Source organism: Gymnodraco acuticeps, unplaced genomic scaffold (assembly GCF_902827175.1).
Source record: "Gymnodraco acuticeps unplaced genomic scaffold, fGymAcu1.1, whole genome shotgun sequence".
Lineage (NCBI taxonomy): Eukaryota > Metazoa > Chordata > Actinopteri > Perciformes > Bathydraconidae > Gymnodraco > Gymnodraco acuticeps.
Window position 1 is genome coordinate 132,063 of NW_022990254.1, and position 22,003 is coordinate 154,065.

The 22,003-nt window shown below is 39.5% G+C and overlaps 2 protein-coding genes across 3 annotated transcripts; one reads left to right on the forward strand and one right to left on the reverse strand.

Moving 5' to 3' along the window:
- Positions 1-835: 835 nt before the first annotated feature.
- On the reverse strand, positions 836-14,500 carry syap1 (synapse associated protein 1). 2 transcript variants are annotated; one of them, XM_034220596.1, is made up of 9 exons: positions 14,183-14,500; positions 13,478-13,596; positions 12,279-12,345; positions 6,846-6,919; positions 6,566-6,705; positions 5,902-6,053; positions 4,209-4,258; positions 3,919-4,075; positions 836-1,593 (listed from the first exon to the last, which is right to left on the reverse strand). In XM_034220596.1, the coding sequence occupies exons 1-9, from the start codon at positions 14,379-14,381 to the stop codon at positions 1,463-1,465; spliced, it is 1,089 nt and encodes a 362-aa protein (XP_034076487.1). In that variant the 5' UTR covers positions 14,382-14,500; the 3' UTR covers positions 836-1,462. The 2 variants fall into 2 exon arrangements, with proteins under 2 accessions (XP_034076487.1, XP_034076486.1); XM_034220595.1 differs by having other exon boundaries at positions 3,919-4,099.
- Positions 14,501-15,108: 608 nt separating this feature from the next.
- phospho2 (phosphatase, orphan 2) lies at positions 15,109-17,555 on the forward strand. Its single transcript, XM_034220581.1, has 4 exons — positions 15,109-15,192; positions 15,740-15,817; positions 16,044-16,138; positions 16,805-17,555. The coding sequence occupies exons 2-4, from the start codon at positions 15,747-15,749 to the stop codon at positions 17,368-17,370; spliced, it is 732 nt and encodes a 243-aa protein (XP_034076472.1). The 5' UTR covers positions 15,109-15,192; positions 15,740-15,746; the 3' UTR covers positions 17,371-17,555.
- Positions 17,556-22,003: the final 4,448 nt, after the last annotated feature.

Below are 22,003 nucleotides of genomic sequence, written 5' to 3' on the forward strand. Positions count from 1 at the left end.
TCACCTCCCCTCTGCACTCTGCCCTGAGCTCCACCTCCAGTTCAGCTGGAATGGTACTGTTTGTCCATGGAAACCATATATGACATGTCAGACACTGCATCGTTGAAGTCATATACAGAATGGGACTTTGACTGGAGGGAGCATCCACATGAAAAAGCTCAACTACTTTCCTCTACGGAAGCTAAAGAGACATTTACATTTTTTCAAACATATACTATATTACATCATACATAAGAGCAGACAGGAAATTGCAAGAAAGCCCCAGACAGATTCGAATAGTGTATTGCAGGAATGAGTCCTAAATTCAAGTCAAAAAATGAGTCCTGTTCTCTTGTCTCAAAGTCAATCGTTTGAATGGGTTTTGGTTAGATGACTGAAATCAAGTCTGGGGTTAACTCAAGCATAAGAGATTTTGAGAAAGTCATAGCTAACCAGTGGCTAGGTAGGGACATTACACATAAACACGGCCGTAGCTTTGTCGTGGTTGCGTTGTCATGAATACACTACTGGATGTCAAGCCTATAACAGCAATGTTTTTTTTTGTATTTTTTTTAACTTATTTTTATGGTTTTTCAAGCATTTCAGATTGTATTACATTCTATTATCAAAGAGCAGACAGGAAATGAGGAAGTGGTAGTCTGATAGGTTTGTAGCCTTTAGCTTTGTGGTATGTCTCAACATTACATTGAGCCAATGAACACACCAGCCAGGGTGAGCACCTGGACCCCCACACTGCTCCCCGGATTTTAAGACTACATTAGGTTAAATGTCTAAATGACACTGTGTGTTATGCTGTGTACATGTGTGACAGTAAAAAGTACATTTGAATACTCCATTTATTTCATTATAAGAGATTTAAGTTTATTAAAGGAGGACATTTAATACATATACAGTATTTCAGTTGCAGAGAAACAAAGAAAAGCAGACGTACACACAGGAGTATGCCATACAAAATGTAAAAGAAGCAGATGTAATGATGGGGAATGCATCTTGACTATAGTATTAGAATCCTTGATATTTACATAAATGTTACTTTACATTTGACTTTACTGTACTATAACTCTACCAAGACCTTGCTGAACAACCCACCCAGAAAGACGCTGTGGAAACCGAAATACACGTTTTGTCTTTTTATGAAAATGTAGTACTGGAGCGCCCTCTAGCGGCTTTCCCTTGACAAAGAAAAGGAAAGTTGAGGAAAGTGAGTAGATAAAAGTAAGGTAGGAAGGAGAAGTGAAGAAGCACTTACTACGAATGCCTGCACTGTTTCCTGCAGAGGTGACACTCTCTTGCACTTTATAGGATATACACCTTCATTAGGTGGAAAAGGATGTTTACAACATAGTAATCACAGTTGGCTGGAGCACAGTGTAGAAGTTCATCCCCCCCCGTGCAGCAACGGTCACTTATTCCTCCATTGCTGGCCAGACCACCGAACAGGACACAGACTCGTGGGATTGGTCTAGCTTTCGTCGGCCTGGAGCATCTTCTCGATCTCCTGATCCCACTGCTCGTCTCTGTTTTCTGACTCCGGCACCACCTCGTACTCCTGGAGCTCCTGCTGCAGCTCCTTCTCCCAGTCCGCTGTCTCTTCTGAATATACAAAAAAGGAAGACAATTATTTAGTACACAATTTAATAACACTGAATACAATCAATGTTTTATTCTCTAAAGTGGCTAGATAGGGACAGGGGGTGTTTCTCAATGTTGAGTATGCTTGCTTGGTAGCACATGTCTTCCGAGTCACTTGCTTCAGAAGCGAGGCAAGAATACTTCCTGGCATTCGGAAAACGAAGAGTGGAACAGGCTAGCAAGTGTGCAGGTGTGCGTCATATGAGAGGCCCCGCCTTACATTTTCCGCAACAGATTTGGGGAAATTGGTCCGTGCGCAAAGCATTGTGGGGATTTTAAGACCGGAGTCTACACATGGGCAGCCTCGAAAATTCTCGCTACGAAGTACGCCGGGCTCGGTAGAATTCCAAGTATGCTGGACATTGGAACAGTCCTTCAGCGGCACTCGATGACGTAGTATGCTTGAAATAGTGGCTCTGGAGCAGCTTTACTCGACATTGAGAAACACCCAATAATTAGGAGTATGCGTATAAAAGGCAATATATTGTGACAGGCACTAAACTACAAATAAATAAAGTTGCTAAGAGGCTAAGTTAGGCTTTCAGAATGTCTAATCGAGAGAAAAAAACGAACAATTACAAAATTCGAATTATAGCTATCCGAGCTAGCTCACCTTCTTTGTCTTCAAAACCCCGGCAAACAACAGGTAGACGGAGTACCATTACATTTTAAAAAGGCGAATATTTCCGGAAGTGAAAGCCAAATGGTGTGCAATGTGAACAATTGATGATAATAATAGAAATGATCAACTTAAAATAAATAAGCATTTTAGCTCCTACATTGATATTGCCTAACAATAATATATGGTCTTAAAATGTGGACATCGAAATATCAAATACAGCAGACGTGTTGTCTTTTTCTGGTTTGTGATATTATTGTCATATCATTTTCTGAACTTAACAAACTTTTCTAGCTGTTCTGTAAAGTTCCTTTACACACTAACATATTATATCAACATTACAGATGGATGTAGCTACAATTCCAAGACCAATCATTCAGCCGCTGAGAGGTTTGTCCGACGCTGTGTCCGTACATGGGAGACGTAGGCTCCCTGAACTCTCTTCCCTTTCAAGCAAACAAAACTATTTATCAGCAGGTGCGCTGTTGTTGACCAGCAACAGCAGCTGCATAGTGATAGTGTAAACCAAAATACATTCCTCAACCCCACATAGATAATTATTCTTTAACATTTTTATTGTTTAAATATTTTTGCAAAAAGCATATATATTTGATAGTCTCCATATCCCAAGAACATCTTGCAGGCACTTAAAAGTGTTCTTATCAAAATGTTAATAGCAATCTTTTAGTTCTCTGGTCCCTACGATAGTCTGCTGAAGGCCTTTCCTTTACACCGGTGCAGCTATGTTGCACACTGTTAAGCTGCACTAAATAAATGTTTTGCTATCAGCACCAGACTGTTGTAAAATGAGATGTTAACACCCTGTGCTTATGTGCACTTTGACACTTGATGTTTCTACACTCCTACAATTAAAACAGGTGTGTTGAGAAGAATGCATTGAAATAACAGTTTATACGGCTCCAAGAAAACATTATACGTTTCTACAACTCCTCGTTGTTCATTCCTCTCAATCTTTCACCTGCTGCCTCTACCCTAAACACCGGGTAGCGACTGAATGTTTTTTTAAATACGCTAGCAGACATGCAGTTGCTCGATCCACAACTCCCAAAATGTGTGCGTCAAGAAGGGGAGACTCTGGGATTAAAGGGAGTTAATTAAACTCAACGTGATTGCCACAACATTTAATGCACCCGAACAAATGCCTTGTTTCTGATCCCACCTCATTCCCAAGTAACAGAAGAGAGCATGGCCACAAATTGAGCAAAAGTGCATTTGGCACGCTACCAAAGCACTTCGCAAGGCAGGGCAACACTGACTGCTATATGGGCAAAGAGACAAACGCTGGGTTCACGAAAAAGTAGAACCCGTCCAATTATGACATGTTTTCTGGCTGACGCTTTTATCCAAAGCAACTTACCAAGTGCCCAAGGGCATGCCGACATCTTCACTGCAGGGGTTTGGATTGAGCCGCTAACCCTAACCCTCCTGCACCACTGATCATCGTGATTTCATTTAGATTACACAATGATTGTCAACCTTCTACCATTAATACTTAAACCTTACCATGACCTTTAAGTCATTACCATTATGCATAAAAGTCTTGTTGTCCCCCTATTGGGTGGCAGTTTGTAACAGACGACATTTGTCTGAAGAACCCGTGGAGAATGTATTAATTAACACATGTATTGTAATGTATTAATGCCAACCATCGAGGGACTGGGGGCTGTCCTTCTTGTCCAGCACCAGCTGCTCCATCTCTTTCCGCAGGTCCTCCTGGTCGATGCCTGTCGAGTCGAAAGCGTCGCTCACAAACTCGGACACCCCGGGACTCATCGACATCTCCTCCTCTTCCTCGTGTGCTGGCTGAGAGTAAGAGAAGACAACCCACTGTACTACTTTGTTAAGTTTTTAAATGATGGAAGAACGTATCATTATATGCATTTTGGTATTGTAAAATGTTACAAACCCAGACATGTTTTTATTTGAGTTGTCTTACCTCCTGTGTGTTTTTGATGGAAACTGGTGGAGTTTTTGGTCTGGCGTTGTCTGCAAAACACAACACAGTGCTGTTAAATGTGGTGCGCAGATCAATATGCGTAAATAGTCAATGGATGGAAACGACTGAAGATTTCTTATTCTCATGACTTACTCTAATACACACAAACCTCCTTAACATAATTCTTTGCCATACCACACCTAATCAATTGTATTTTTGTACGCTTCTAGGCATCCAATCAGATCTCTATCTGCTTTCCCAAGAGTATAAAAAAAACTCCCAGCACACATCAACGCAGAAATCCACGCGCTGATATTAATCAAACAAGAACACATGCAACAGAAATGTTTGCGGTAACCAATCTGTGAAGTCATTGGGGGACAAAGCAGAATATTCTATTTTACCACATATTCTGTTTTGAAGTTCAAACAAATGTGTGCTAGTTAACGCAACAAAGGAGTGCAATAAGTATGCACCTTGGGCAGGGACTCATTTTCTATTAGCCACATTTGAACTGGTATTCATAAGTGAATACATTGTGGTGAGAATGTGCGCACCACAGCATACCTCGTGTCTTATGTACATATTTGGATGCTAGCTATGTTTACTTCGGGTTAACATTCTACCCAGTGACTTGTAAAATGTTAGTCAAAGGCGCAACTACCTGAACATGCCACTATTTTTCATCAACTTGTCTAACAGCTAGATGCGGAGTACTGATAGAAGTGCTGGGGAGGAAATCAGGTTCATGCATGTTTGAAGTACTGAACACCTTGTACAAATAGTTATGATAGGCCAAGACGAGACACCACTTAAAAAGGGACAGCTCAAAGAAGTGTCTTTCCTGTAGTGATATTATTTATTGCTCAAGATTGCTTTGGTGTTGGTGGCTGAGTGTTAGCGGTACAAATGTTAATCTTAATGTGGTGCTCAAAGTTCCAAAAAACAACATATTCAAAAACACAACTTCAATGTGTCTGAACCGAAATCATGACCCCAGTAACTCAAGATAATCCCCTAACCTTGTTGTTCTTTCTACCAGACTACGCCCTGCATAAAGCTGCACAGAAGGAAGTGTCTACGTCCTCATGGAGAGGTTCTCCTGAGCTAGCTTACATTACAGCGAGGGGGAAGTTGTTAATGTTGATATCTCGCTGTTCAGAGCCCCAAACCCATAATTGCTTACTTTTGCGCGGTGAAGCGGTAGAAAGAAAATAGTTCCTAGTTGTTAAGATGTATATTTTGTGCCCACTACTTTCATTATATTAGAGAGAGGGCAGACATCTGTATGTTCAGAATTGGGTATTTTTCAGGGCGGGACTTTTTAAATGTTTTATTGTGCCAGTTTTATAATAGTTTCTTTTATTTGCATATTGACTGGTTAGTGTGCCATTTCATTTGTGTTTTACAACCGCTGTATTCGTCTGCCTGGATTGTTTGTGTTCATTTTTTGTAACCTTGTTCAGGCTGCCCGCTTGGCCAGGTCGCTCTTGAAAAAGAGATTTTAATCTCAATGAGACTTTTACCTGGTTAAATAAAGGATATATATATTAAACACTGACGAAAACACAATGCATATAAATGTTATTGAGTCTAATAAATCCCTACAGGGAGAGCAAACAATTCCAGGCGTACAGCTATTTGGGAGCAGCTCCGGGGTCAGTGTGAATGAGCTATAGGATGACAGGCATACCTGTTAAGACGACGTCCTCAGGTGAGACCCCGGCCCCTCGGTCCTCACCGTCCTTCTGCTGCTGCTGCGCTGCCAGCGCTGTGAGCTGGGCCGACTGTTTGACCAGAGACACCCGGTAGAAATAATTCCTCCAGAAAGCCTCCTCCTTCACACTGTCAGACACAAACAAATCCATTTTATTAGTATTCAGTATTTTTGTATAATGAGATTCCAGTAGTATCTGCATAGTATTGTTACCAACTTATGTGATGAACATTTCCAAACACTCCAGAGCATTATAAAGTCCAAATATGTAAATCTATTGAAAAAAGACAAATGTTATAATTGTTCTAAATTTCAAACATGTTTTGATCAAATACATATCATGCTTCAATGCATATTTGTTGACGTTTAGACTTTCAATAAAAGCATTTTCATCAAAAAAAGTTTGCTCTTCCACTTGCTGTACGAATCATGCTCCTGTATTTAAGGGAACTCTAGAGTCAATCTAACAGCACCATATATACTTTTTATATCACCTTAATAACTAAAAATGATTTGTTTTCTTTCTTGTTGTTAGGGTGGCGACATCACATATTATGAAAACAGACATTTGAGATTCAATTAGCACACAATACAAACATATGTTCTGAGGAGAAAAGCACAAGGGTGGAAGAATACTGACTGTTTAGGCACCAGGTCGAAGCGCATGCGGTTGAGCAGCTGGTCTTCCTCCAGCATCACTGCAGCCATGGGATACATCTGCTCCATCTCGAAGTGGAACTGAACTCCAGCGGGAGGGTCGCGCAGGAAGTTCCTCTTGTCCTAGAAATCAGCAGCAAGGGAGATCAGTTTGCACACAGAGTATTAGATACGTATGCAGATTTCCCCTCTGGGACGAATAAAGGCATTCTGATTCTGAAATATAGAGCGATAATATCACGGACACAAGTGTATTTTCTTACAGCGGACAAAGCGAGGATCTGCTGCTGGATTGTCTCCTCCTCATTGTAGCCGACCCAGGGAGGCACCGCTGCATCTAGACACAAACATCAGCACACACACGACTTTAGTTAAATGACACAATAAATGGCCCAGATTTGTACACATCGAAATCTTGTAGTGCAGGAAGAAATACACACTGGCTAAGCCTGCAGGTGATATAGGCTTTGTTTTGCAATATTTATTCAGAGGTCACTTCTTATTTAAATAAATATCTGAAATATATATAATTATGTCTTATCAAAGATAGCAGAATGCATGAAAGAATGTACTTAGGACAGGAGTTTGACCTAGTATTACTCAAAAAGTACAGAGTAAAAGTACTTGATTGTACTTGTGGTAGCATAGTCTAACAAGTACTGAGTCCAACAGTACACATTTTATTAAGAACTTATTGCTACAAATAATTGTATCTCTCATCAAATATAGCAGAAGTGGCATGATTTTGTTCTCAGGAGGGGACTTTGAGAGAGTATTACCCACAAAGTACACAGTAAAAACTTCATTTTATTGTAGCAGTCAAACTAGGACTGAGTCAAACAGTGACAGTTTTATTAAGAACTTTTGGTATAAATGACTTGTATTGCAAATAAAGCGGAACAAACATGCATTATTTTACTCTTGTACAGCGATTACCATAAAGGCGCTATTCATTGCGCACTCAAAAATGAATAGCTGCTGATTTGACCAAGCGAACTCGAGAGACGGCTGAGTTGACCGCAGTTATGTAACAGCAACCGAAGCTAAACTGACTATCTTGACTACTTGTTGCTATCCTATTGTGGCATAAGCCGTTTTCTACAGGCACATTTGACCTTTTCATTATGATTCTACTTGTCCGACAGCACAGCCTGTGCAGCCCATGTATTGATTACATCTGATAGCTGCTATAATACAAAACAACACTTCTGCCTCTCTCCACAATGATCAATGACAGTGAACGGTGGTCAAAGTAAGGTACACATAAACAGAATCACACGAAGCCTGGTTAGTGTTGCCTCACTTTATAAAGTGTGTTATGTTTTTATAAGTGTGTGGTTGAGTTCTAGTCACTTTGCTCAGCGCTACTGCTTGTTACAACTTTCATTTGCCATACTCGCCATAAACTGTTATTATGGCTCAGGTTAATCTCTCCCCCTTCCGACGTGAGCGTGGTTCTTGGTTCTTGCCGGGCAGCCAAGTGGGGTCAGCTAAGAACCGGTTTCGGTGTTTAGAGCCGGCTCCGCTGCGGTTGAAACAGGAAGAACCAGAGCTAAATCAGGCTGTAGCCCGGAACTGGCTCTGGACTCAGAACCAGAAGAACACAAGAACGGTTCTTGAACCGGAACCGGTTAGGTTTATTGGCAGTTTGCAAACCACTTAAGAGTACTGGAGTGTGAAACAAGAGCTATTGAGTCAGTATTGTGGTGCTGTTGCTTTGGTCTGGATCTGTGAGCTAACCACGCCCCGTTCATTTGCATATAAGGAATGAAAATGTGGCATTATGAAATACAAGTATCTTGAAATAAATAAATGTGTATTTAAATGTACATGTATACATATTTATTGCCTCATTTATTTATTTCAGAATTTATTTCATAGGCATATTTATATATGTATTTATTTAATTAATTATTAATGTATTTATTTATTTAATTGTGGCTTAAATGGCATTCCATATAGCCATGCCCCTTTGTAGCGTCACGCAGATTTCCCCTGCTACTGCTAGAGACAGATTTCTACCGGGAGATCTTAAACGCTGCCGTGATTAAATGCCATGTTATGCTCCTAACCAGTTCAAGCTTTATTTCTGAAACAGTATGGAGCTCAAACCTTTCTCTCTCGCAGGGTTTACCACAAGGACAGTACGCAGGGCTGCCAACCTTTGAGTTCAGCTTGGAGTGAGATTTTTTTTTTGTGTACAGTGTTACAAAAGTATTGAACATGTACAAACTAGGGTTTCCCATGAATGTACCGGGCGCTACAGTGGAATACGCACATACACACACAGTGTACCCGCGACTCTTACAATGAAGGCTCGATAATCAGCTCTCAGCATATCAAATGGCATTGGTAAGCAGAGGTAAAGTGATATTTTATGGGGGGGGGACCTCACCCGGGGGCATGCTCCACCGGGACGATTTTTATTAAAATATTGAAGTAAAATGCATCAATCTGGTGCACTTTAAGAGCACCATTAAGAGACCTATGGATACATCTCTCAACACCCATATGAAACAGAACTGTAAACAGATTTTCTTTTTCTTTATGGATATTTTACAAATCACTCTCCTTTTAAACTGTATTCTTGTTTTACGGTCATATAGTATTTCATAACTGTTTTTCATTTATTCTCATAAATGGTGACCAAACCGTTTGAGACCCACTGAGATAACTAGACTAAAGTGAACTAAACGGAGTCCCTTACCTCACTGAGCTGTAGTTCTCTCAGTCTGACAGGACAGAGCTCTCCCTCTCCTTGTTTTAGAAACGGCTTCTAATATCCGTTAGCGCAGCTAGCTAACCAGATGCTAACAACAACAATGCAAATAGTGAGTTTGGTAGAAATACACTGTATAATAGTAAAGTTATTTAAGATGATGCCAGTTATTGAAGATTTACATTATAAATATTCCCCAAAATTATTTAAAAGCATATTCTTCAAAACTCTCTGCTGTAGTATGACACACAGGAGACTATTGATGTGTGTGGTGAGTTTGGTAGCAATATACTGTAATAGTGATTGAATATTATGATTTGATTGTAGTTCGTTGCCAACCTTACCACGGTACTTAAGAGACGTCATTTGTGTCTGAATAACGTTGTGTTCATGAGTTATTGATCCGTGAAATCCGAATCTCCCAATATCGTTCCAACTTTACTGAACTAAGCCAGAAGACCGTCTCATTTCGTAGACCGCTCGGTTTGCTGTTCCTTCACTTTATTTTTACATTTATATACATTTATTTTGGACGAAAGCTTAGCGTGAGGAAAGGCATGTGAGTGCGTGAGATATGGGTTAATTGCGTGACTCTCACGCTCAATGCGTGAGTGTTGGCAGCCCTGCATTACGTTACACATTCTCTCCAGTAGTCTACAGCGTTAGCTCCATGGTTAGCATGCTTGCTAATGTAAACACACAGCATATTACTCCCAAAACACGCCGCGTATTGTTTCTGATACAGCACATGTTCTTGACGTGTGCCGGAGAATATAGGTTGGAACGTGTCATGTGTGCCGGAGACGATAGGTTGGGACGTGTCGAGGGGGGTGCTAACAAGCAGATCCAGACAATTCTGGATCTGCTTGCTAGCACCCCCCTTTTTTCTTTTTATTTAGAGATGTGGGTGCGGAGGAAAAGAGAGAGTTTTGTTTTCTGACACTTTTGCATAATAGGTAGGGATGGGTATCGTTTGAAATTTATCGATTCCGATTTCGATTCCGGTTCTGCTTATCGATTCCGGTTCTTATCGATTCCCCGTTTCGATTCCAAAATTGTAAAATAAAGAGGTCAAACGTTTAGATAACAAAAATATATTTATTCTTAAAAGCTTTAACTGAAATTGTTACTAAAAAATATACATGCAATACAAATGTATTGCACAATAGCTGTGCTTTATTTTAACTGAGCTATGCCTGTGGCAAGCTATTAACAGGCATTACACTTTGCCTTTTCTTTTTCTTTTTTAGTGTAGTGGAGCCTCACTTCAGAGTGTTTACCGCGACCTATCTTTGGTGTTATGAAGTGACTGAGCTCGTGAAATGTCTACGGGAGGGCGGGGGAGCATCGCTGCGGGGCAACTGTGGACCTCTGTCGCCTGTCAGCGCAATTTATATGATGCCGTTTAAAAAAATGAAGGGCGGTGCCGGCCGTCAGCGTACCGAGCCGGCCGTCAACGGCCCGCTGACGACCGGCCGTTCTGTGATTCTCCAGGTCCGCCCTGTATTCCACCGGGTCACCGCAGCACCGCGGTGCAGACGGACCCGCTGGAATACAGGGTCTACCGCGTTTAGGAACCGTTAAGCAGAACCGAAATTGTGTATTTTGTATGGGTACCCGGTACCCGGCATTTTCTTATCGGTTCTCATCTGGAACCGAGTTTCGGTTCCCAACCCTAATAATAGGTCCCCTTTAAGTTATTTAAACTGATAATGTACATTTACTGACAGATGGCAGATGTGAAGATTTCCACATTTTGTATCAATAAAGTTTGACAAGATTGCAATTTGAATAAACATCTGTATCTTTCAGTAGTGGTTTTTTTGAGTCGGGGAAAAAATAAGAAGCAATAATAGCTCTTATGGCATGTTATGGTATAAGCTTGCACACCAGACAAAGCATTCAGTGGTGTACTCGTATGTTACATGTTTAGATCATTTGCCATCATCTTATTAAATATGAAGTCAGTCCCATGCTCCTATCACATGTTTGTCCCACACTCTTGAACTGTGTGAGCCAAAGAAACTCATATGTTCATGTAAGTTTTGACTATATTCCTGGAGCAAATATGGATTTTGGGAATTTTTTATTTAACCTGAAGATAGCAGCCTAAAGCAAAGTGCACCGTTTAAAACGTAGTAACACCTTAGCTAGTTCTAGTTGTTGCTAGTTAGCTCTGTGTGGGATGTAACTTGAGCCTGCTAATTGAAGGCGTACGCCTTCTATCCACTGCGACACACGTGTGGCGCAGTGGATAGAGCCTTGGCATAGGGATCAGGGGGTCACAGGCTCAAACCCCACTGCAGTCAGCATGTCGTTGTGTCCCTGGGCACTTGACCCCAAATTGCTCCTGTGGGGATTGTCCACAGTATTGAGTATGTAAGTCGCTTTGGTTAAAAGCGTCTAACAAGTAACATGTAATGTAATGAAGGGTTAAATTCCCCTTTCTATATTAAGTATTTATTATAAAACTGTGACTGAGTTGATCACTGTAATCATTAAACCCACATTGTGTGCTTGAATAACTTCTTAAAGGGAAAACATGCTCGCTAGCTAACTCACTACATGGGACACTTCACACTGTATGTGACAAATTAAAGAGAGTGTCTGCCAATTATATGTTAAACGTTTGTTTCTATCTGCACATGACATAGTGAATAAGCCTGAGCAGATAACCCCTATAGTGAGGTTAAAACACGAGGCAACATTTTAGTGTAATCATCAAAATAAGCTTCCCTTTACTCACACATTACTGTTACTCTTTGATGTATCACTATTTCCCCGAAGAGCTAGAATTCCAAGACATTTTCATTGTGTTTCCCACAACAAACCATGACATGCTAATCGAGTGGATACATTGATGCTGGTTTGCCTTGAAAGTCAAGGGGCTCTTTCACAGAAGATACATCCATTTGGAAGAGATTCCTTTGTTAGCTTATTCATATATAAGATTCTTGCCGGTTCAATCTGGTTTTACCTGATTTTTTGGACTTGTTCTCTTGGACGAACTTCTCCTGCTCTTTTTGAAAGTCTCCTAGGAAAGTCTGCAAATACACAAGTGTAACAAACAGATGCACATTAAATGTAGGTTAAGGACTGGGGGGGGGGGGGGGGGGGGGGGGGGGGGGGTGATAGTATGTAGGGAATAACACAATATATATTTTTAATCACCATCGCTGTGTCAACTTCCACAATAACCACAATTTAAATATTGTAACAATGCATGAAGCGACATGATTCTGTTCATAGTCGTTATTTGGTCTAAAATGTGCCATGCCGTGAACTAGTGCAGACTAGTGTATTTTGGATTATTGCAGAAAACAAGATGTTTGGTAAACTAACGTTTAGGATATTTACATATTTTGTTCAGCAGGAATATCTCCAGGTTTCAGGACTCATTGCTGCACCATTACATCAAATAAGGTTGGAAATATTTTCCTTTCATTTTTTTCTACAATCAATTGGTTGTTTTTAGCAGTATGCTGAAGCAGCAGAAAGGCAGAGCTGAGTACACTTAAATATCTGCTCCTGCTGTTTATAGTGTGCAGCACTTTATCATGTTACAGAGGGCACTATCATGCTTTTTGGGTTCTCCCTCTCCTGTGCTGTGTTTTATAGTTTTGTGTGCATGTAAATGGTCTGTAAAGTCTAAAATCCCTGGGTTCCCTCCAGAGGGAGTTTCTCTCTCCCCCCCCCCGCCTGAAACACCTCCATTGGACTCCTTTGTTTACTTCTTTAACATAGTGACATCACTGTAATACTCGTGCTTCTATTGGCTAGCGCTCCAACACATTGTACGTGATAGGCGATTGACCAATCACAACAGATCAGCTAACCAATCAGAGCAGACTGGGCTCTGGTTTCAGACAGAGGGTGAAAAGAGGTGCTGCAGCAACAATGAAGAGCTTTACACATTTCACAGTAGAGGCACAAACATAAACCTGAAAATGAGCATAATAGGCCCCATTTAAGCAAGTTGCTGTACTTGACAACAAGTAACCCCTTCCACAAAGTTGTGTTCTACATGCCCATTGCATGTATGATATGTGTAATGTGTATTTGTAAAGCGCTTTGAGCATCTGGAAAAGCGCTATAATAAATGTAAGGAATTATTATTATTATTAATTATTATTACATGCTTTTAAACTTGTGAAACCAGAAACAACTGCAACATGCCTTGTCTATGATGCCGTCGATCTTCCCCTCTTCCACACTCTTCTTGATGGTCTGAGCCGTCTCCACCACAGACTCCGAGATCTTCTTGGTGGCACTGGAGGCAAAACTGAAGATGTAATCTTCAGGAAGAGAAATGCAATTAGAAGTTAGCATGGGTGTCAAATCATCATCCTGTGGGGCTATTGCTAAAAAAATATCTACAACAACAACAACAAACATAAGTAAGACAGATACCCCTTTAGGTAGGGAGGTATTTTGAGCTTTACACCACTTCTTATTTGCTTCTATTTTGTTTTTTTGTATTCATATTTCTCTATATTTTAATGTTAGAATAGTTCTTTTTTATTATTATTATTATTATTATTATAACTATTTCATATTATATAATTATTTTTGGGTGGTTTTTCTTACAATAGATCTTCTTTAACTGTGTGTATGTATGCACTACATACATACATGTGTAAACCTACTTAGCAATACACCTGATTCTGATATTTTGCTGCTTAAAGAACGGTGACATTTAACTGGTTTACTTTGTGTTTTAAATAAATGATATGAAGGGTTAACATTGAACAAATAACCATTGTAGAACTTCATTTCTGTATGACGTGTTAAAACAGACTGCCAGATAACAGGCACGGTACATGACCAGCTAATTACCTAGCTTAATCTCAAACACAGCAATGCATCGTATGTATTTCTCACCGCTGAGTCCTTTCCCGTGCACAGAGTCTTCCTGGCTGGCCTCTGGGTGTCCATGGTCAGCTGCTTGCTGTTTGTTTACTTCGTTTTGTGCCTCCACCACCTTTTCTTCCTGCTCCACTGTCAGGGCTTCTTGGTCGTCCGACGTCTTGCTGTACGTCTGGTTCTCCAACCCCAACCACGACCCAAAACCTTTAAACATGTTGGTCGGATAAAGCGACCGTGAAGCTTAAAGATAAGAACAACAACACTCAGAAAAAAGAGGAGGATTCTTGACTTTATGCAGCCAGGAACTAAACCGACAGGTTTTCTTCTTCTCTGTTTTCTTTGATTCTTTGTAGATATGTAGGCTGTTTGATACTGCCGCCCAGTGGGCAAAAGGGGGAAATGATGCATTCAGTGTTGTCTGTGTCAATGGGTAAAATATATGCAGTTGATTTAAATGTGAAATGCCGACATAAATGTAACACCCTGGCTTGGCATCATGACATTTGTTTGAACAAAGTATTATCAAAAGAGTTTATCAATCAATCTAATGGGTTTTCTGTCGATGATTAAAATGTTTTGGGCACGACAATCCAAATGTGTACAGTTACTGAAGCTGTAACATAATTGTGGTGCAGTAAAGAGTACAATGTTTGTATTAAGTGGCATGAAAAAGAAGACTCCAGTAAAACACAAGTACCTCAAATGTGTATTTAACAGCAGCCTACTTGATTACATGGAGTTACATTATTTTTGCAGCATTATTACACAGTTGCAAACTATAACACTATTACAAAGATAAGTATAATTTCTCAAAGTCTGGTAGTTTTACATGGGATATTTATATATAGCCAAGAGTCTGAGGTTATTACGGGTACTGCTGCTATGATAACAGCAAGTCATTTTAAAAGCGGCCCTTCACCAGCAGGAGGCGGTAATGAGACCAGATGAAGATCACATCGTGTCGTGCGACAGACAAGAAGACCGGTAGGAAGTCAGAGCCGTGGACCGATGTCATACAGACTCAGGTCAGTTTCATCACAGTTTCATCCAACATTATGCATGTTACGTATGTGAACGTGATAGATAGTGTAGTACAACTATCGCTACCCCTGTTTTCCCCCTGAGCCGGATCTTGATAGCTGGAGTAGAATATGAATAGAGGGGTTAGCAGAGAGGCTAGGCCGATGACTTGTAAGGAGGCGAAGTTACACCAGACCTCTAATAAAAATGCGTCATTTAAAACACAATTCGTTTTTCATTAATCTTATACATTTATTAGAAAATAACTTACACCATATTAGGGTTGATACAGGACCTGTGGTTCAGTCGGCATATAATAGTTTGGCGATGTATTGAGGTTGTTTGGTACAGTCACAGTTTGTGCTTATGGAAGATAAGGTGGCAGTGCAACAAATATGTTGTTAACTGACCAAACCCTAGTGTCATGTCATGAACGAGAAAACCTGCGTAGTACAACGATACTATAATAATAATAATAATAATAGTAGTAATCATAATATCTTCTTCACTTCTTGTACAATTTTCTATATCTGACCCAATGTTTTATTTCAGCTGAAACATGAAGACTCTGATGGTGTTTGACTTTGACCACACTGTGGTTGATGACAACAGTGACACTTGGGTGATAAGGTAAATAATATGATTTAATGAATTTATGAATCAATACAAAAATTCATTAAAAAAACAGGTTTGGTAGTATTTTTTATACTCCTGCAAAATGTAAACAAATGTTTGACTATTCACTGACAGGTTCAAGATACAGTTAAAATATGCAGAGGAAATATTCATTCATATATTTTAATATCAAGCAACAATGTTATCCACTGTGGATCTTTCCTGCTTTTACTCTCCACAGAAGCCTTCCCTCTCAGACTCTTCCTGACTCTGTAAAGAAATCCTACAGAAAAGGCCACTGGACTGAGTTCATGGGCAGCGTGATGAAGTACATAGGTGAGCATTTACTATCCTGTTAGCTGGCAACTCATTCATTCATACAACTAGAAAGCTGCTAAACATTTGATCAATAACCTTTTATTTCGACTTTCAAGCTATGGAAGCCGTTTTCTGACAATGTGAGAAAAAAAACCCTGTAGGTCATTTTAAGGAAAATGTCTTAGTACCTTCAAATATTGCTTTAGTATCTCAAATAATAATTTAATTTGTCAAAAATATTGACTTAATGTATCATATTTATGAAATACTTACACAAAACCATTACTTTGTATCTCAAATGTATGAACTCCTATTGCAATATAGTGACAAAATGATGCTATATTTCCAAGTAATAGTTTATCCTCTCTAAATAATTACTTAAAATATCCCCAAAAATATAGTAATTCCAAAATAGTGACTTAGTATCTCATAGTAAAGAGAAACGTACTCAAAACAATGACTTAATATCCTTAAATAATGTGTACAAAGTCATTTTCCCCCCGATACTCGATCATTATTTTGAAATAATTATTTTGAGATATTAAGTTATTGTTATTTAAAGATGTTTGGCATTTTTTTCCATCACAATGCTATGTTTTCAATTATTTTTGACTGGTAGAAATGTGCTTCCATACAGACCGTTACATCTCAGCTCTCTGATCATTTTTCTGTCTGTCCAACCAGGAGAGCAGGAGGTCAGCTCCGACAGCATCCGCAGCGTTATGGAGACCATCCCCTTCACAGCTGGGATGAAAGACTTGCTGACCTTCATTTCAGAGCATAAAAGCACCATTGACTGTATAGTCATCTCTGACTCCAACTCCTTGTTCATAGACTGGATCATCCAGGCATCTGGATTCCACGCAGCCATCGATCAGGTTTACACCAACCCAGCTAAGTTCAACGAGCTCGGGTACATGGAGGTGCAGAACTACCACTCTCATGACTGTGATCAATGCTCCGTAAACCTCTGCAAGAAAAAGGTTCTGGAGGTGTATCTGTCAGAGCAGTCCAATAGAGGGGTAGAGTACGAGCAGGTATTTTACTCAGGGGATGGCAGGAATGATTTCTGCCCCACTTCCTGTCTGAGAGGGAATGATTTTGTGATGCCCAGGAAGGGGTACCCCCTGGAGAAACTGCTGGTCACACTACAAGATCAGAAAGATAACTCTTCTCTGAGAGCTAAAGTCATAGTCTGGAGCAGTGGCACTGACATCCTCGAGGAACTGAAAGCAAGTATCAAGTTTTAGCCATGAAGTAGCAAACTTGGTCCAATCCTAAGTGGTAGCACTAATGGAAAGAAATGTAGTCTGTACTGTTGAGGGCACATGCTGCTCCCCATAATTGTTGGATTTTAGTTTTTCAAATTGTTGAGAAAGTAGTACAATTCTGTTTCTAAAATGTTTTCAATCATCATTAAATCCCTTGAGATGTGGTTTTTACTTTGAAAAACAGTAATTACCAGTCGAACAAGATTGGACTCGAAAAAATACAGTACAAAATCAATGTTTACATTGAACTGAAATGTAGTGATCAAAGTTTACAAAAAAAAACCTGTTCGAGACACTGGGTTAACTTGCAACTAAGTCTTGAACTTTCCCATCAAATGAAGGATACAGTTAGAGTTAGAGCAGAAATACATTTAGCAGATAGGGCTGCTGTTTAATGGCAACTGGTGCTGAATACAAGTATACATTTTACATTTTCTAAAATCAGCTTTTTTAATGTTACGTTTTTTCTTATTTCAGATGGAGTCAAGCTAGCCAATTCCCTGTGCTCTCGGTCTTCGTGCTACGCTAAGCTAATGGATCTCCATTTTTGGATGATCGACATTGTAGAAGTACCAAAATTCTCTTTCAACTTTTGGCAAATAAGTATATTTTTCCGCCCACAAAAATCCCTTGAAGCCAGCAAGAGTAAGGTACTTAAAAAACTCAAAAATGATCCACCCACGTGTTAAGAAGTATGCAGGGCCGCCCCTCCCTACACGCAGAACACAAGCAGTGTGTAGGGCCTCATCTTATGTGCAAATGCGGCGCAATTTCGCGCGCCGCAGTTTCCCCGCGCTAACAGTTCATGAGCGTTCGCGAGTTGTGTACAGGCCGCAACCCAGCAGCTTGTGGAAGATTCTGGTGACGCGCAATGAAAGCGCGGACCGGTAGATTTGCAGGTATTTATTGTTGCGGTCACATTGTGAAGGGCATTTGAAGATACTGTATACAAAAATCTAAAATGCATTTACAACTACAAGGTAGCTTTAACCACAGCTATCAACATATGTTATCACAATCTTCTAAACACACTGAAACGCAATACTTTATCCCCTTGCTCAATGTCAACAGTATATAAATAAGAGTTTATAATTAGCAACCTCTGCAGAGCACTTCATCTAACTTACATGCTTCTTGAAAAACACTATAAAACATACAAATAAACAAACTACTATGACTTGTATTGAATTGCAATAGGCCTTTTAGACTTGTCATAATAGGAACATACTAGTGTAACATGGTTCTGTTCTTTGTAAAAGTAAACTGAATTTGTGATCATGGCTAGTATCTTCAGCATTTTGAATGTAACACCACAATATGACTTATTTTCCTATATGCTGTTAAAATTAAATTTAAATTAACTATTGTGCCAAATACATTTTTTTCATTTGCCAAAATGGTCTAATGTTTCTGAATCTCAAAACAGAAAGAATAACCTTTAATACAAATATGATTTTAAGATCATATCATACACTCGCATAACTTAACACATAGCTTTTTAGGTATTTCATTGGTTGAACTATATTTTTGTTCTTTTTACAATGTGTGCGTGTGCTTCTCTGCGGCAGTGAACATCCCTGCCTTTTGGTGATTTTCACTGTTTTATATTAGGGATGGGAACGATTCATCAAATATTCTAATATTTTCTTTTTTTGGGAGGGGTGCCTAAGGTGATTACATATTATCAAATGGAATAATTCAATGTATACGACAGTGCCATAGCTAAATGTGTTAGGTGACGTCTAAAGGTGTGTTTTGCTCCGCTCACCGGTCCCTCACAGCGGGCAGAGCTGCAGGTGCTGATCTCTCTCTCTCGCGTCCGGTTAGACTTCACTCGCGTTTATGTCCAAATCCATCAGATCTAGCTAGTTCTAGCCAATGATATGGCTGCTGCCCCTCCCTACACGCAGACCACGCAGACTCAAACCTCATCTTATGTCCAAATTCCAGCTGAGAGGGTCTTCTCTACAGCTGGCCTGATTGTGAATCGCCTCCGCACCCACCTCTCCCCTGAGTAGACATGCTCATATTCTTAAAGAAGAATGAGTATTGAATAGCAGCATTCTGTGCATAGGCCCTGTTATAGGTTGTTGATCTCTGTTGTAATAGGGTTGCGTTACCCTAACCCGTTATGTTGTTCGTGTATGATCCCTCATTAATTTAAAAACCAAGTTATGTTTTAAGCATGAAAGCTGTAGGCCTATAGCTGTCAACTGTTCAAACAGTGATCACCAGTTCAATACATCTGACAAATTCGACTTGGTTTCTATACTTATTTGAACATGTATTTATTTATTTTTCAAAATTAAATCTTTTTTCTTTTTTTTTTTTCCCGTAAACCTTTTTCCCACATTTTTACTGGATATGTACATTTCGGTTAATCGGTTAACCGTTTTTTGGGGGTTGAATATTCGAATATACATTTGCTTTCAAATTCCCATCCCTATTTTATATGTAGTTTGTAGTCCTGTGTGATCGTTTATAACAGGTTTGGATTAACCTCATGTTACCTCCGAGTTGGCTATATTGCAAAAACCTCAACCTATTGTTTATGCTGAATTAACAAAAGGTCCTGGTCTCTGAACAGCTGTCTTTCCATCCATCCATGATTCACTCATGTGAGAAGGCCCCATGTTTTATTCAATAATTAATATCCAGATTACTAGGAGACTTTCTCTTGGATAATATTAGAATATTCATAGGACTTTGTCAATATCTAGTAAAGCACCTGGATAGAGTATTGCTTTGACAACCTTAATGTTCATGGAAACATGTGTTGAGAGATTTTGGTTGACATTGTCATGAAACATAATGTGAAATGTGTATTTTCTTAATCTTGTGATTCTAAGGATGCAATTAAAACCAGAAACCTCTTGGATCCCTTTAGTCTTTTATTTACTTTTTCTATTGGTGTAAAGTAACTTAGTACATTTACTCAAGTATTATACTTTAGTACAATTTAGATGTACAATACTTCGTACTTCTACTCCACTACAGTTCAGAGGTAAATGGTGTACTTTTACTAATTATTTAATACCTTTAGTTACTTTACAGATTTGGATGAATGATGTGAAATATGATCAACATTTAAATCAGACTTTAGTATACAAATTCATTAAAACTAGCTGCACCTTTACCAGATTTGAGAACACTTTAATTCATCAATATAATCAAACATCTCATATATATCTTATATATTATTCTGAAATTGACTAATCTGCACAATGACTACTTTTACTTTTGGCACTTTAAGTATATTTTGATGCTAATACTTTTGTAATTGTACTTGAGTAACAATGAGATACACTCTGGTACTTCTAATTATACTCAAGTTCAAGATCTAAGTACTTTTGCCACCTCAGTGACCAGAAAAACTGCATTGCATTCAAACAGCAGATGGTGATGAGCTGGATTACATTGCAATCATTTAGTTTTGTAATAGATAAATGTAGTAACAAGAAACACGTAATGCAGTCCAATTAAGTTAGTGGTTCCCAATTTAGGGTCAGGTCCCCAAGTGGCGGTGTTAAGCTTCAAGGGGAATTATTTAGTTTAATGTGTGTAAAATAAATATTAAGATAACTTGTACAATCCATAAACATGTGTTCAGCATAATGGTTCTCTTAACCCTTATGTTGTGTTCGGGTCTCCCGTGACCCGTTTCAAGTTAAAATTATATAATAACTACGCTCTAGTTTTTTTTATCGGAACAAGGCTTCATGATATCCTCCACAAAGCTATATAAACACTACAAAACTGATTTTGACAATTTTAGCCAAGTCTGAAGGTTTCTAAAAAAAAAAGTGTATAATTTGGTGTTCGGGTCTGGGAAGACCCAGCAGAATTGTTTTGGGTCACTCGGGGTCAGATTTCACCAAATCAAGATTCATCTTTGACTTTAGACACCCCAGCCCCACCCCCCTTCATCCACTGTAACAATCATTGTTCGCAACATGCACCTGGTCTCCCATCCCTCTGGCCCCCTCCCCCCACGGGAACTCAACCTTTCTCAAATAATATGTACACTAACACTTGAACACACACATGCACGTGTGCAATATGTGGTGTAATGTGTTTTGGGGCAATACAATAAAATTACAACAGAATTGTACGGTTATGGATGCATTATAAGTTAGTTAGGATGTAGTTAAAACAATATTGGATGATAGTCATTCTTTTTGAGTGTTTTGGACTGAGATAAATCATGGGTCAAAATGTACCCGCGAACACCATGAACGGTAACAGCTTTCGAACACAACACAAGGGTTAAAGGTCCCATGTCTTGGCCATCTCTACTGATCATAATTCCATTGTTGAGGTCTACTAGAATAGATTTACATTGATCAATGTTCCAAAATCACATTGGTTTTCTCATACAGCATCTCTGTATATTCACTCTCCTACACGCCTTGTTGGAGCTCCCGCTCCCTATGAGCCCACAGTGCTCTGATTGGTCAGCTCGCCCACTCTGTACTGATTAGTCAACCACCGTTACGGCGGAACATCAGTGTTTATGTTTTACAATGGCGTTTGTTAGCAACCAGAAAATGACACCAGTAATGACAAACAGATGAGAATGCTGTGTGGGGTCTGGGTGCCGAGTTGGCAGGAC

What these genes read in the sequence shown, in the direction of transcription:
- phospho2 (XM_034220581.1), top strand. Translation starts at nt 15,747, where the DNA reads ATGAAGACTCTGATGGTGTTTGACTTTGACCACACTGTGGTTGATGAC. An exon ending in AGTGACACTTGGGTGATAAG is followed by an intron (nt 15,818 to 16,043) that starts GTAAATAATATG and finishes TACTCTCCACAG; the next exon opens with AAGCCTTCCCTCTCAGACTC. An exon ending in CAGCGTGATGAAGTACATAG is followed by an intron (nt 16,139 to 16,804) that starts GTGAGCATTTAC and finishes CTGTCCAACCAG; the next exon opens with GAGAGCAGGAGGTCAGCTCC.
- syap1 (XM_034220595.1), bottom strand. Translation starts at nt 14,381, where the DNA reads ATGTTTAAAGGTTTTGGGTCGTGGTTGGGGTTGGAGAACCAGACGTAC. An exon ending in CCATCAAAAACACACAGGAG is followed by an intron (nt 4,100 to 4,208) that starts GTAAGACAACTC and finishes AAAGTAGTACAG; the next exon opens with TGGGTTGTCTTCTCTTACTC. An exon ending in CAGCCCCCAGTCCCTCGATG is followed by an intron (nt 1,594 to 3,918) that starts GTTGGCATTAAT and finishes TTGTATATTCAG; the next exon opens with AAGAGACAGCGGACTGGGAG.